Source organism: Nicotiana tabacum, chromosome 3 (assembly GCF_000715075.1).
Source record: "Nicotiana tabacum cultivar K326 chromosome 3, ASM71507v2, whole genome shotgun sequence".
Classification (NCBI taxonomy): domain Eukaryota; kingdom Viridiplantae; phylum Streptophyta; class Magnoliopsida; order Solanales; family Solanaceae; genus Nicotiana; species Nicotiana tabacum.
The window spans coordinates 117,981,773-117,998,449 of record NC_134082.1 but is presented as its reverse complement, the minus strand read 5'-3'; the positions used below and the strand labels follow the sequence as shown (position 1 = coordinate 117,998,449).

The following is a 16,677-nucleotide window of genomic DNA, read 5'->3' as shown; positions in this document are numbered from 1 at the left end:
TTATGTCCGTGGATATTGAAAAGATTTAGAAAAAATGGTTAGGCGTACAATCTTGATCGAGTTATGCTGTTTAATTTACTCTGACAAGTCCGTTATCTATGGTAACCATGATGCCCTTGTTTTGGTTGTGATATATTGGGTGTACGAATAAAGTCCCACATTAATTGGTAAAATGATTGGGAGGCTATATATAAAGTGTGAAGATCTCTTAATGGAGTGAGACCTTTTACCGTACGGGTTCACTATAAGGTTAAGAGTGACTTGCTTACGCTGCTGAATAATCTTAACTTTAGCGAGCCCGTATAGCCCTGGAATTAGGTTATGATAATCGTAATGAGCTGTAAATAAAGAAAAATCTCCTCTATTTATAAATGAAGTCCTATCTAAGGGCCTTCGGTGCAAATTCTGACATCACCACAGAAAACTTGGTTCTTTCGAGCCTTCCTGGCGGAGCAACATGCAACCAAGATTTATTTTATGGGGCTTTTCTCCTTTGCTCTAGCGAGAAGAAAAAGTCTCTCTCTTATAGAGGCTTCTAAAAAGGCCATTTTCTTTGAGAGACATTCGCATTTAGCATGTAAGTTTTGTCTCTCTTGCATCTCCAATCGGGCTTGGTGTTTTAAGTTTAAAAAGCCACGAAAATGATGCGCTTGAGTTGCTTTTATATCTTCATAAAAGGGGAAATCACGCGTCTCGACGCATAGACTTTGTAAGACCTCCGCGAGAATAGCTCTGCATTTTTTCAAAAACTTCTTAGTTTTTTCAACTGAGGGAATGTCTTAACTGATGGAAATTTTCAACCGCTTGTTATTAGTAACCCAGTTATGTAAGTGTATTGTTTATTACTCATTTAACTCTTGAATGTAAATAAAGCAACTTTTTTGTGTATGCGACGACGAAGAGTTCATGTTTTAAAATTGAGGCTTGTGAACTCTAAAGTTTTTTCTTCATAGTTCTTCTGCGCTTAAATTTATCTATTGAAGAATTTTTTTCTAGGAGTTCCAGAATACAATAGTATTTTCTGCATGCCCGCTGATGGACAAAATAGTTTCCCTTGTCCAAGATGAATGAGGAGCATTCTGCATTGATATTTGACACTGGCTTAGAACTAAGAATAATTGGTTAAACCACCAGACGTTGTCAATCTAAGTATTAGTATTGAATTGGATCAGGTGTTAAATCATACTTTGTGTATTTTGAATGGAATAAATAAATATAGAGGTCTGTTGCGAGGGAGCACAATGTTATGTAAGTTGTAATATATGCATCATGTCGATTTAGTGTTTAATTACTTGCCATAAAATTTCCAACATGACTTAAAAATTGAATATAAAGTAACATTAACAAACTTAAAAAGCAATTTCTTGACAAGCTTTTTATTCATAATAAGTATAGCATTAACATTAATTATGTTATAAATAGATCAATATTTTTCATTGTCTTGAGGATCAATTTAGCTTTTGTAGTCTCAGCTGTATAATTATACAGTTTTGGACTCAGATTCGCTGTAATCCGAATATATGAATAACATTTAATCAAATGTGACAATACACGTGAAAGAGAGACTCGCGCACCAACTATAAATCACACAGGCGTTTCTCTCGAGATTGCTCAGACTTATTCAGCCAAAACATCTTTTTAATATTCTTCTATATTTGCTTTTTGCAATGGCAAGGAGGACGAGTAAGGGTAGGCAAAAGATTGAAATGAAGTATGTCGAGTCAAAAGAAGCACGCTATGTTACCTTCTCAAAAAGGAAAGCAAGCTTGTTTAGGAAAGCGGAGGAGTTTTCCACTGTGACGGGAGCAGACATTGGTGTTCTGCTCTTTTCTCCAAGTGGAAAACCATGTTCCTATAGCTCCACTAGTGTTGAAAAAATAACAGAAAAATTTTGTGAATGGAAACAACAGAATGTTGATGAGGGAAAATCAAGTGTCTTTCAGGCATTTGATGATCTCTGCAAAGATATACAAGATGAAAATGAGAAGGAAAAACGTCGAGAATTAAGGTATAAGGTAATGTACCCTGGCGCTGAAATACCGCCTGATAAAGAGAGGTCGGAGAAGTTGGTGGAAATAAAGCTGCGGTTGGACAAAATTAATGAAGCAGCAAAAAATCACATTCGGGCACAGCGACTCAAGTTTGATTTAAATGTTGTCCCTGAATATGAAGTGGGGGAGAGTTCGGGAACTCATCATTAATAAGCGTGGCTGTGGAAATTGGAGTCCTTGAATTTGGTACTAGTGTTTGGAGGAGAGTTTTAATTACCAATTATCGAGTCTTTCATTTGGTCAATTGTTGTCTTTGTTACTGAGTCAGTCATTATTTGTCTTTCAGTGGTCAAATTATCTGAGGTTTTAGACCACAGAAAAGAAGTTTATGTATGAAGTTGTTATTGGTCAGTTGTTGTCTTTGTTATTGTTGGTCTGAGGTGCTTCCATCATGCAAAATCCAATAAAATAAACTCTTCTCTTGTACCAAAACATGCCAATGGAATTTAGTTATTGAACTAGTGATTACAATGTGAACTGGTTTAAAGAAATAACCTCTTTAACTCATTGGTATCTTTTCATGGTTCCATCTTCCCAGTGATTTTGGCGCATTCACACCTAAGTTTGCTATATGTGAGATGGTGGAATCTTTTTAATAAATAAAGATGGAGTTGAGTTGGGTTTTTGGCAAATCAAGCGCCTTACTTGTGGTAGAAAAATACTTGAGGGGCGTTTTGTTGGTAGGACAAGAGATAACAGTTCAAGATTAAAATATGAGATTATCTTATTTCGTATTTGGTTGAATTTCAGGATTTTGTGATTAATTATACCACACTTATCCCACCGGGTGAGATGACAATCTAGAAGTTAGTAATTCGGGGATAAAGCACCAAAATAACAAAGATGCCATTCCCAAGGTTCTTCTCTCAATGTCCTTTGAAAATGCATGGTTAAAATATAAGTTTAACCCAACTTATTTCGTGTAAAATTTGTTATACCTCGTATATCCATTTTTAGTCGAATGAATCAAACATCTATCAATAAAAGTATATCTGCTAAATAATTCTAACTTATTTATTCCCCTTATCATAATACGTCATTGTAATCCCGATCAAACATCTTCTGCTTTATAGGGGTGGGCATATATCGGATAAAATCGATAACCCGAACCGTTAAATATTTATTGGGTTATCGGTATTGAGTTATTGGGTTAACGATTCGATAACGGTTCAGAATTTTTTCATTATTGGGTTATTGGTTCGGGCTCGGTTTGGCAATTATATTATTGGGTTAACCGATAACCCAATAAGAATTAATGAATTTACTACTTTACCCTTAAGTATATACATAGTAGGGCTTCATTCTTTCCCTATTCTTTTTCAACCTCAGCCCGTCAGCCGCATTCTTCAAAGTTCAGACTTCACCCTCTTCACTTCACGCTTCAGCCCATTTCTCAGCCGCATTCTTCAGCTTCATCTTTATTCTTCGTGTAAGTTTTTAGTTTCTTCATCTTTATCTTCGGTTGCCTACTTGCCTTCATCTTCATCTTCAGTTGATTCAATCTTCATGTTGATTTTTGAGGGAATCATTTATTTTTGCTTGTTGATTCACTTCACTATTGTGTTGATTCACTTCACTATTGGGTTATGCTCTGTTTATTTTTGCCTTGATTCAATCTTCGTGTTGATTTTTGAGGGAATCGTTTATTTTTTGCCCGTTGATTCACTTCACTATTGTGTTGATTTATTTACTATTGGATTTTTGTGGGAATCGTTTATTTATCTGTTTTATACAATTATCTGTTTCGCTAAAATGACTTGAGGTTTGATTTTAGTTCTGCATAGTTTTTATCTCTAGCCTTTTCCTCTACTCTAACTGTTCCGTTCTGTTTTGTTACTTTTTTTTCTTCGTTTGTTTTTGTCCTATTTGTTGGCATCAAATTATTAGCATAAAGTACCTCATTTAAAGATAAATCAGATTTATGAATGAAATCACAGAGAAAGTAGAATCAGCTTTAAGAATTTAAACTCACTGCTTAAACTACTAGTTAACTATTTCTATTGTTTTATGTTGCAGATTTTAGTGTTGAACTATTAGTTGCAAAACAGCTTGTCTTTATACCTTTCTCAATTACAAATAAGCTGTATTATAAAACTGTTTTAGCTTGCAAAAAAGCTATTTTATAAAATTGTTTTAGCTCGGTACAAGAAACATTGCAAAACAGTTTTATACCGATATAAAGTTGTTTATAAAACTGTTTTAGTTGTTTTATCTTATCGGGTAAACCGATAATCGAACCGATAATGATCGATAACCGATTAACCGATAACTGATAACTAATATCTTATCGGTTTGGTTATCGGTTTATCATATTTGTAAACCGATAACCGATATGTTCAACCGATAATATTCATAACCGAACCGAACCGACCGATGCCCACCCCTACTGCTTTACTTACATTTGATCAAAACCTCTACTTGACCAAACTGGAAATCTACTTTTACTGTAGGTTTAAGAGCTTATAATAGAATCGGATAAAATATTGCAGAACTTAACCCAACACCTTACGGCACGAGCTGACGATAACCAATGATTTTCTCGGTTTCTTACAACTTAAATTTTTAAATAGTTTTATATTCATTATTTGTTTCAAATCTTTATTGTGGCTAACATGTTATAGCTGTAGTAACTTCATACACGTGATAAAAATTTATATTTAGCTACAAAATTTTATTGTGCCAGAATAAGTTTGTAGCTATTAAGTTAGTTTTTGCCGCAAATATTTATAACTTGAAGCAAAATTCTCTACTCAGCTACAAAATTTTATCTCTAATAATATTTTGTAGCTAAAAGAGTAATATTGCTTCCAATTTCAGACGTGTGGCAAAAAGTCACAATTAGCTACAAAATATTGTTGTAGCAATAGCTATTAAGCTAGTTGTTGCCACAAGCTTTTATAATTGGAAGCAAAAATATTTATTTAGCTATAATATTTTGTTAGAAGTAATTTCTTGTAGCTATAAAATTGCTCTTGCTATAGTAACTTCAAATACGCAGCAAAAAGAATACGATTAGCTACGAATGTTTATTCTAGCAATAAATTTATAGCTATTTGGGTAATTATTGCTACGACAGTTAGATATTATAGCAAAAATACGAAATTAGCTTTGCCAATTTAATTTTGTAGCTAATTTTTTTTATGAAATTGAAAATAGCCATGAAATTTTAATTTTTGTGGCTATTGTTAGGTATTAGCCACGATTTTCATATATATAACAAAGAATTATTAGCAATATATACATAATGTTATAGTGCATGCACCACTTATGTCTGCGTTTGCAAAGGCACCCTCTCTTTTAAGCGGATTCATGGTATGTACAGTAAATTGAACAAGATTAGGATTTGGTATAAAATTGTCCAAATTTCACTCTAGTGCTAACGTTTAAAAAAAATTCAAATATATATTTGATATTGGTTGGTTTCTTCTTTTCTTTTCTAGCTCTTTTTAAGAAAATTATAACTTTGATTAATAAATAATACATAATGCAATATAAGTAACAATTTTCCAGATTCTACAAGTAAAATGAAGTAACTATAATAGTAAGTTTCTTTAATCAAAGAAATAAGATTTATTCTTTTCCTCGAAGAAAGTAGGTGAAGACGATGGGACCTATATATATATATATATATATATATATATATATATATATATATATATATATAGGCTGTATACGCTGAAAAATGAATATATATTTAACTAGGGACCCTTGTACTTAAATGTTTGGAGGCGCTGGTTGCGCTTGCCTGAGTGCTGCTTTTGTGCTGGATGACTCGGGTTCGATTTCCAGGTCTAACAATGATATATTATATTTTCTTGTAATTTAATAATTATATATCTTTTCTTTTGGCTTTTTCCCCATAGTTTCTTTTCCTTTTTCTTTTTTGGCTCTTTTCTTTAGTTTCTGCCTCGAGAACTCATTTTCTTCTGTTTAGACCCCTCCCATAGAAAGCCTGTAATGACCCGGCCGCTCGTTTCATGAGCTACAACCCTGTTTCCCCCATTTATACTCCCTTGTGTGTTGTTCAGCTGTATTTCATCATATCGTGTTGGTTATGTTATGTTCGAAGTGGTCTTAGAGTGGGATGAGACACTTAATCTCTTATTTGGAAACTTAAGTTGAAAAAGTCAACCGGATGTTGACTTATGTGTAGAAGATCTCGGATGTGAATTTTGATGGTTCGGATAGTTTCATTAGGTGATTTTGGACTTAGGAGCGTGTTCGGAATGTAATTTGGAGGTCCGTGGTAGATTTAGGTTTGAATTGGCGAAATTGGAAATTTGGCGTTTTTCGATCGGCAGTGGAAATCTTGATATAGGGGTCGGAATGGAATTTCGGAAATTGGAATAGGTCCGTTATCTCATTTGTGATGTGTGTGCAAAATTTCAGGTCATTCGGATAAGGTTTGTTATCTTTTGGCATCGTTTGTGGAATTCGGAAGTTTGAAAATCCTTAGGCTTGAATCCGAGGGTGATTTGGTGTTTTGATGTTATTTTAAGTGTTTCGAAGGTTGGAATAAGTTTGAATGGTGATATGTGACTTGCAAGTATGTTTGGATGAGGTCCCGAGGGCCTTGGAATGTATTTGGGTGGTTGACAGAAAGATTGGCATTGAGTTGATGCTGCTGAATTTGCTGCTTCTGTCATTTTCGCACCTGCGGATTGGGGACCGCAGGTGCGAGGTCGCAGATACGATATGGAGATTGCAGGTGCGTTTGGCCATCAGGGGAAGAATCTTAGATGCGGTGTGTTGGACGCATTTGCGATACCGCAAGTGCGGTGCCTGGGGCGCAGATACGTTCCTAGCCATTTAAGTGGAAACCGCATGTGCGGTTGGTTGGACCGCAGAAGCGGTTGGGAAGGTGTGAGATTTGGACGACAGATGCGGAAGTTCTGGATAGAAAGTATATAAGTTCCCCTTCGCGAATTTCAGTCATTTTTCCACCATTTTTGGACGAGTTTGGAGCTCCAAGCAGTGATTTCAAGAGGGAATCGAGGGGTTTCAGTGAGGTAAGCTACTTGGGCTTTATTAATTGTGTTTGTGATGATTTTTCCACTAATTAATCATGAAATTAGTGAAAAATTTAGGGTGAAGTTGAAGAATTAGGGCTTGAGTTTTGGAGAGCTTTGATTGGGGATTTGAGGGGCCATTTAAAGTCCGATTTTGATGGTTTTGGTATGTATAGACTCAGGAGTGAAAGAAGTTTCTAGTTTTGTAATTTTTGTTGTATTCCGAGACGTGGCCCGGGGTCCGAGTTTTAGTCCAATTCGAAATTTTTGGTCTAATTATTTTTCTTTTCGTGTGGAATTCATTCCTTTAGCATATATTACTGATAATATATTGATTTTGGTTAGATTCAGAGCATTTTGAGGCCGAGTCGAGAGGTAAGGGCATTGCGGGTTAGAGCTTTGTCCGGTTTGAGGTAAGTAATGATTGTAAATCTTGTCCTGAGGGTATGAAACCCCGGATTTTACATCGTTTCATTATTATGAGGTAACACACAAGATATATGACGAGCGTAAGGGCGTGCACCATTGGGGATTGTGATCTGGTCTGTCCTGTAGCGACTATTAAGTTACTTATTTGACTAAAAACTATTTGATACTTATGTGCTTTGGAAAGTAGTACTATATTTTGGGTTGAATGCCATATTTGGGCCTCGTGCCAATCTGTTGGACCCTTAGGGGCTTTTTACTACTGTTTCCTCACTATTTTGGTTTAAGATCGGTAATCAATCATGCTATATTTTACTAATTTCATAACTCAGTCTCATTTACTCCGTTTTGATGCATAAAATGATATTTTGGGCTGAGCACCCTATTTTATTGATAGCCCGAGTGGCTTGAGAGGTTTCTGACTGAGTGAGGCCGAGGGCATGTGTTTTGAGGATATCCTAGGATCGGGCTGTGCGCCGCAGCATGTTATACTGATTTGTGATATTAGAGAGGCCTAGAGCCTGATTTATTATGCCACGAGATGGCTTGTTATAGCGCTTGGGCTGTAGGAGCCCCTCCAGAGTCTGTACACCCCAGTGAGAGCGAGTATCTTGAGTGGTTGATATGATGTTGCCCGATGGGCTGTTCTTGATTCATGTTGTGCCCGAGGGGCTGATTACGAGCGATTGTGAGGTGGCCCGAGGGGCTGATTCTGAGAGATGTTATGCCCGATGGACGGTTTATGATACATGTTTTGCCCGATGGGCTATTTATGATTTTCATCACTTTTACTCTAAACTTCATTGAACCTACGTTGAAATTGTTCTAAAAATATCTTCAATGATTTTTACTGAAAATGGATTTTTAAATGAGATGATTTGACTATGTTCTGTGTTGAAGGCAGGCTGTACTTACTATGATTTCATGATGTGGATTTATGTATTTCTTACTACTCAGTCTTTATTTTCTTTTATTACTTACTGAGTTGGCATACTCACATTACTCCCTGCACCTTATGTGCAGATCTAGGGGTTGCTGGACGTGATAGCGATTGCTGATCTTTCATCCGTTGCGGATATTCATAGTCGGCAAGGTAGCTGCATGACGTTCGCAACCTTGGTCTTCTCCCTCTTATCTTCCTTAGACTATATTAGTATTTTCCAGGCTGTGATAGTCTTAGTTGTATTCAGACACTCCTTAGTAGATGCTCATGACATGTGACACCCCGATGTCAAGCCTTTGTTCTTTCCGCACTTGTTATTTAGACTTATACTGTGAAATTTTATAAATTAATAGTTTAAACATCCTTATTATCAAATATCGATTTGTTTTGGGATTGTGTCGGCTGGCCTGGTTTCATGATAGACGCCATCACGACGGAGTTAGTTTTGGGGACCTGGCAAAACCCCTTACTTATCTCTCCCGCTAATATGAGTTTTGATATATGATACATTGTTAATTGTTCTTTTCTGAATTGGATTTTCCCATTTCGCTATTTTTATAACCATACTCCACATGATTTATTTTTTCTCCCTATCATATGATTTACTTTGCACTATGAAATAAAATAAATCACTTTTTTGATTTATATTATTACCTATATTTAATTTCTTATCATCAAAATCTCATGTCGTCTGTTCAACTAAACGTAACATATGTACAAAACTTTTACTCCCAACAACCTTTAACAATTGAAATTTGGGACTTATTATAATAAATTAATAATCAAGTTTTAAGAGAGTGATATGCCAAACTTTGTAGCTAGTAATCGGCATGAGCCATTACAATATTAAATATAGTGGTGCTCCCGCCACTTTTAAATTCTGGCTCCACCTTTGGGTGCGGACACGCGAGAGAAAAGGGGCCAAAAGTTGAAAATCATATGCGTGAAATCTGATTTGTTTAATCTCACTATGTGAAGTGTAAATAATGTTGGGATTTGAATTTAAAATTTCAAATTAAAAGTATCATAAAAATATTGAGTGTTTTTTTTTTTTTTTGAAGATTTTTATGTTTAGAAGATAACTAATATCCTCTAATATCTAGGATATCTTCACTTAGCTTGATACATACTTAACACTTGTACTTGCAAAATAAAAATTCTCTTACACACTTTAACTTGTAAAAATTGACATACACATGTAAAATTACTTTTAAGCAGGCGATAAAACAACACGTATCTGCCATAAATATATTTTCAAAGAAGATCTTTTGAAATATAAAGAATGTTTGGATTGGCCAAAAAGCTGGTCGAACCGGTTTAAAATACTTTTTCGCTTGTTTTGGTGTTTGGCAAATACCAAAACTGCTTAAAAGGATTATAAGCCAAAAGCGATAAACTGACCAATCTCAATTTATCTCTTCAATTCTTTTTATTAGCTTAAAAGCTATTTAGGTTTGACCAAGTAAATAATTTTCTTATCCCTTAAATTCTTTTAAATACCATAAGTACCCTTCATAACAAAGCTATTTAGGTTTGACCAAGTAAATGACTTTCTTATCCTTTAAAATCTTTTTATATCAAAAGTACCCTTCGTGACAAAGCTATTCAAGTTTGACCAAATAAATGATTTTCTTATCCCTTAAGAAATTATTTATTTGGTCAAACCTAAATAGCTTTGTCACGAAGGGTACTTTTGATATTAAAAAGATTTTAAGGGATAAGAAAGTCATTTATTTGGTCAAACCTAAATAGCTTTGTTATGAAGGGCTCCATCATGCCCTTAATCAAGCGGTGCAATACAAGCTTCTCACACAAAATGAAGAAATAACTCACAAACTTATCCCTATGTGGCTTTAGTGGTATTTTCAGAGATAGTAGGGATCACTGGATACTTGGCTTCTATGGAGCCCTTCCAGGCTTATCACCCCTACAGGCGGAGCTGTTGGCGTAAAAAACAGGCCTCCAAATAGCAAAGGAACAAGGCTTAACCAATTTAGAAGTGGAAACGGACTCTACTGATGCAATTAATTATTTGGAAAATGTAATGACTATTTTTAATAACATTATCATTGAGTGCATGTCGTCAATGAACCAGGTGAAGGTTCAGGAAATTCACCACATTTTCAGGAAAGCCAACAAGTTGGCACACATGATGGCTAGGAGAGCACTGTGTGATAACAAAGGCAGGGATCTTACTATTCTCTAATACCCCCTCCCCCTTTTGCAAGTAACGTCTTAAGCTCGGACTGTGAAGGCTCTACTCATCTTATTAAAAATGTTAGGAAAGATGTTTCTTCTAGACTAGCTTATTTTGGGAACAAAAATATCCTACGAGACATGTTATGTAATAACCAAGTAGTAAATGCTCCACCAGGCAATTATGATTGTATGAATTCTACTATTATGTGATATCTATAAATAAGATCCCTGTTATAAAAAAATGATTTCCTTATCTCTTAAATTCTTTTTAATACCAAAAATACACTTCATAACAAAGCCATTAGCCATATGCTACTCTTTCTTTTGCTTTCTTCTTTCTTCCACCTTCCATCTAAGCATTCAATCCCTTGCAATTTTGCATAGCTATACCTTATTAGTTGTGTTCCATCTTCCATATTTCTTCTTTTCTGTATTTGCATTCTGTTTTTTTGTTCTTTATCTTGCTTATTATACTGTTTATTTATGAAAATCAGTTCGGATTCATGCCGGAGCGTTCGAAGACGGAAGCTATCCATTTGGCGAGGAGATTAGTGGAGAAGTATAGAGGGAGTAAGAAGGACTTGCATGTGGTGTTCATTGACCTTGAAAAAGCGTACGATAAAGTCCCGAAGAAGGTTATGTGGAGGTGCTTGGAGGTTAGCGGCGTCCTGGTAGCGTACACTAGGATGATTATGATGGTGTTAAGACTCGGGTGAGGATTGTAGGAGGAAACTCGGAGCACTTTCAGGTTATGATGGGGCTGCACCAAGGATCGGCTCTTATCTCGTTCTTATTTTCCATGGCGATGGACGTGCTGACGCGACATATCCAATGGGATGTTCCATGGTGCAGGTTATATGTAGATGATATAGTGTTGATCGACGAGACACGAGATGAGGTTAACGCAAGGTTGGAGGTTTGGAGTCAGACCTTGGAATCTCAAGATTTCAGTTGAGCAAGACTAAAACAGAGCATTTGGAGTGCAAAATTCAGTGACAGGACCCTTGAAGCAGGCATGGATGTGAAGCTCGATACTCAAGTCATCCCCAAGAGAAATAGTTTTAAGTATCTCAGATCTATTATATACGTTAACAGGGAGATTGAAGTGGAGGCTTGCATATGATGTTCTATGTGATAAGAATGTGACTCCAAAACTTAAGGGTAAATTTTACAGAGTAGTGGTTCGACCAACCCTACTGTTGACGAGCGCAAAAAAAAATACAAAATTGATGTTCACTAGTCAAAGATAGTATAGGTAAATTATCATCTCCATAGGGATTAGAGTTAAATAATGCTCTAGTAATTTTTGATTTAATTGCTATTCAGGATGATCAAAACTTGATTTGGATTGATTACAAACTACAATTAACTACTAAGCCAAGAACTACAGATTAGTAGAGTTGGTTTCTTATCAATGTAAAGAATAAGGGTCATGACAGGATAGGTGTAAAATAGTTGTTTGGGATTTAACTCTAGTTTAATTCACTATAATGTTCTAATGATTTTCATAAATTTACTCGATGATTAGTTCAAACGTGTAGTTAAGATTCCTCTCTCGATTAAATCTTAACTCTAAGAGGTGAACTAATATAAGCACTGTGAAAATATGCAAGCCTGCATTAATGGATTAGTCTTCAGGAAAACGTCTCTCGAATATTCTTCTAACTTGATTTAATCAACAATTCAACAAGCTCTTTCGATTACTTAAGAGAATCACTGAATTAAACCAAACAAAATAATATAAAGATAATCACCAAAATATTTCTCTTTCGATTAAATAAACTGGTGAATAAAGTTGCAACAATTCAAAGCTCCATAAACAAATCGAAGCAAAGAACTAGAGTTAAAATCCACAAATATTTATCAAAATACCATATCCGTCAAACCCTAAGGTAAATTACTTCATAAATATGGAGAAAGTTATCACAAATAGAATTAAAGAGTAAGAAACCATCAATCTAACATTACAATCCAAACTCCCTTATTGAATTGATGGAAAGATGGTGAAATTCTATGTCTTGTAGCCTCCAATGCTCTCCCAAAGATTCCAAGGTCAAAATTCCCTTCAAAATCATATTTCCAATGTATTTATACAAAGTAGAACTGAACCAAGACGAAACTACCCTCTTTGAGCCAAAGTAGGAAAACTTGCAAACTTTTTACACTTCATACGTTGCACTATGCAATGTAGGGTGCGTTGCATTAGTGCATTTTGCTCGGTTGTAAACTCTCTGAACTTAGCTTGTCAGGCAAAATTTGTATTGATGCCTCTCACTATGCCACACGCGCACCAGTGTATTTTTCTGTCTCACCCCAAAAACTACAAGTCTCTGAACTTCTCAAATTTATGACGAACTTTTGTACTTATCCGTCGCTCCATGCCATGCCTTGTTAGACACACTAGTACATTTTGCTCTAGCCCATGCACTTTCTTCAAACTTTTGTATGCAATGCCGGTCCACGAGCCTCGGACGCGATCCCGGTTTAATTGCTTGAGCTTTTACTAAGACTTTAGAGCTCCAAATTATTCGATTTCTCTCTAGAACATCTTATTAACTCGGAATCATCTTCTACAAAGCATAAATACATAATAAGTGCAAATTATCATAATTTAATCTCAAACACACTCAAAGTGCAGCAACTAGAGTGCAAAATATGGCTAAAACACATGTTCCTAGCCTACCATCAATACTCCACACTTAAACTGTTGCTCTTCCTCGAGCAATCAAACTACACTTCACATAGAGACGACCTTCTCATCGGAAAACTTCCCTAGCGCATCATGCCAAGAATATTTTAAGCAGACTAAGTACCCTATTATAATATCCTAGCCTCAAGACTTGGCTCACACGAGCTACGTATTTCAAAAACCTACTTACTTACTCTAACTCAGAAGCCAAAGACATTACTTACTTCACAAATCATGTGCCCTCACACTAAATATAGAGAGTAGTTCCACACATACTAAAATTCAAGAATAGTAACTCAAGATAGAAAGAATTAACTCATTATCAGAAAAAAAAATCATGTGATACAGAAGATGTACCATGGGCTTGCCCATGGTGTAAGACTCTACTAATGGAGTCCATTCAGTCAAGGATCAAGTAGGACTTAATTCGCTTGTAATGTAGGCTGTGAGACGGGTAGGATATATTTGGATATAATTACTATACCTCCCTAAGCATTTTAATACATATACATAAATAATTTAAACCCCACATTTGTATTGAACCAAACCCCAACCTTCACACATAATAGCATCAAGCTCCAAATTTCTTTAAGCACAGAAGAGATGGGAACTACCACTAGCAAGGGATTGATTTTTTTCTTCTAAGTTCTGACTTTTTCCTTTTCAAGCAAACTTATTTTTTTTTCAATTCCCTAAAAGTGGCTATCTCCATTTTTCAAGAACAATACACATTTCTTCGTTTTTTTCTCAGTTCCACCTAAAAGCCAATAATACCCCTACTTACTTTTAACAAGCTCATAACAATTTCAAGTGCTCAAGAGAGTTACATGTTCAAACAAATAGTCAATTCAAACAAAATGGATCATACTTGTAGTGTGGTTTCCAAAGAAGTAGGATTACAGGCTTAAGGGGCTAACTAGGATACACAACAATTAGGCGGGTCACAAATATATAATTGTCTCAACAAAGAAATGCCTATATCACTTTCTAGACTGAACAAGACTGTTATTCCGTTTTGCAAACACACTGGACAAGTTCTAGACATAGACTAGCATGCACAAAATATTAACAAAATCCTCACACACATTGGCACATAACTCACTTAGGATCGGACCTATCCCGACTCTCTAGTCAAAGTAGTTAAGCAACATCGAAATCAAACATTTTAAGGAACTCATGCACAAGTCAAGAACTAAGCAAAGTGGTACAACTAAGGCACTCACTACTCTCAAGGCACAACAAAATCAAGAAAAGTTATCTCCATTACCACTAGAGCACAAGACTTCACTATTTGTAATAAAAAAACTAACTACACCTGGTTCAAATAAAACTCTTGAAAAAGAACCGCGACACAAAGAAAAACTAAGGGGGAATTGTTACATTACCTAAGAAAACAAAACAAAATAAATGGCTAAATTTTTTTTCTGAATTTAATCACTCAAGAAGACAGCCGAGGAAATCCATTGTCTGGAAAAGTTAAAAAAAATTCAATCAAAAGAAACGAAAACAAACACATATGTACATATTTACATGCCCCTCCCCACACTTTAAATTGTGGCATGTCCCCATGACGTACAAACAAAAAGCACGAGATAAATGAAACTTCCCTGATATTTCTAGTCAATGTCTGAATCGAAGTCGGGATCTCCTTTGCACGGCCTACCCAGTGCACACATCCATGCTGAGATCTTCTTTTCGGCCTTCTTTGGGTACACCCCACACTTATCAGGTTTACTCTCTCCAAGTTGCTATTTTAGCCCCTCCCCCCTTTCTCATTCCATCTTGAATATCACCCTTTCTTTCCCCACTTTGAGCATGAGCTGCCTTTCCTGAATATCCAAAATTGATCCGCCCGTAGTTGATCCACGTCCAATGCGCACTCAATAGTGAGTGTAAATTATCTTGGATTCTGCAGCCGCACAATTCTTGTATGCGGCTGTAAAGCATCTTCTACGGCCGCACAGTTCTTGTGCGGTCCGCACATCAGTAAGGCTTCAGATCTTGGTCTTTTGCACACTTTCTGAAATTTGAATCATTTGTCAGTGTAGACGCGTGCAATTCATATGCGATCCGCACATGGGACAAATTCCTACTGGGATTTATCACTTGATATGCCACCACAGATGGAATTCTACAGTTCACACTTTCTTTTGCACCACGAAAATCCTTCTTTGGATCACACTTCTTCAGTTCTGCGCCCTTTTCTTGCCTTGTGATTTGGAACACTCCTTTTTGAGTCGGATTTCATCATGGGAGACCAAACTTCCAACATTCCTGCAATTCGCACACTTTCATTAGTTTCGGGAACATAAATCTATACTTTCGGACTAAAACAAAACAAAAAGGTTCTATAAGTAGTCAAAATATCCACATATCAACTCCCCCAAATTTAAGTCTTTGCTTGTCCCCAAGAAAATAAATTAGTTCCCACCTCCTAGAGTTAAGTGTCATTTTAGCGAGTCAAAGATGATCCAGTCACATATCAGTTGGGACCAACAATTACCCACACTACTTATGCATTATTAACAAGGTTACAAGTTAAATATTCATGCACATATAGTTCTAATGTGACATTTTAGCTTCAAGAATTGACTTTACTCATCAAGGACTCTTGTTCTATCATGTTGGTCATGTTGTACTCCAAACTCTTCCTCCACTACTTCCCATTTTTTAAGATCATTTAAGAAATTAGCGCTCAATCCTAAGAATCATGAAAGGCTCACTCGTCTCTCACAAGAGAATGTCACAAGTACGACTTCAAGTATCATAGGCTTACCCCTTATGTAGGCCACACTAATGTAAGCCTTACTCGGTTTGAAATCAAGTAGGACTTCTTTCAAGTTGTAATGAAGGCTTTTGGATTAGGGTAGGTTATCATATAGGTAGCTGGTTATACCTTTCATTAAGCACTCCACACTTTCATTTCTCGGCTCACAATTGCCAATTCTTAGAGGCATTTTCTTTTCATTGGGGATTAGAGAGACCTAGTATCACTCTTTCTTGTTCATATGATTCTTTTTTTTATATATAATTTTTTGATTGTTCATGCTAGGGATCATTACCTCTTTTTGAATGCATCAACCCTTCCATTTAATCACATTTTGCATTTTTCATTTCTTTCCTTTTCATTTCATAGAGATCATTTCTTTTCTATTTTTATGCCTTGATACCCTTTTCAATTCCTCATATCTCCCCCAAACTTATGTTTTAAGCCACTTGTTTCACAAGAGTGTTAAGGAAAGTCCGGGTGCCAAGAGAGGGTCACGACAAAATGGGTAAAGACTTATGACATGGTTATCAAATGAGAAAGGCTAGAGTCTCAAAGGGGTTGACTAGGGATAACGACATTGGTTGGCAATA

At 35.9% G+C, this 16,677-nt stretch overlaps 1 protein-coding gene across 1 annotated transcript; it reads left to right on the top strand.

Moving 5' to 3' along the window:
* The first annotated feature begins 1,667 nt into the window (after nucleotides 1-1,667).
* Nucleotides 1,668-2,201, top strand: LOC107830580 (agamous-like MADS-box protein AGL29). The gene has a single exon (XM_016658194.1). It carries the CDS (start codon nucleotides 1,668-1,670, stop codon nucleotides 2,199-2,201), a length of 534 nt encoding a protein of 177 aa, XP_016513680.1.
* The last annotated feature ends 14,476 nt before the right edge of the window (nucleotides 2,202-16,677 follow it).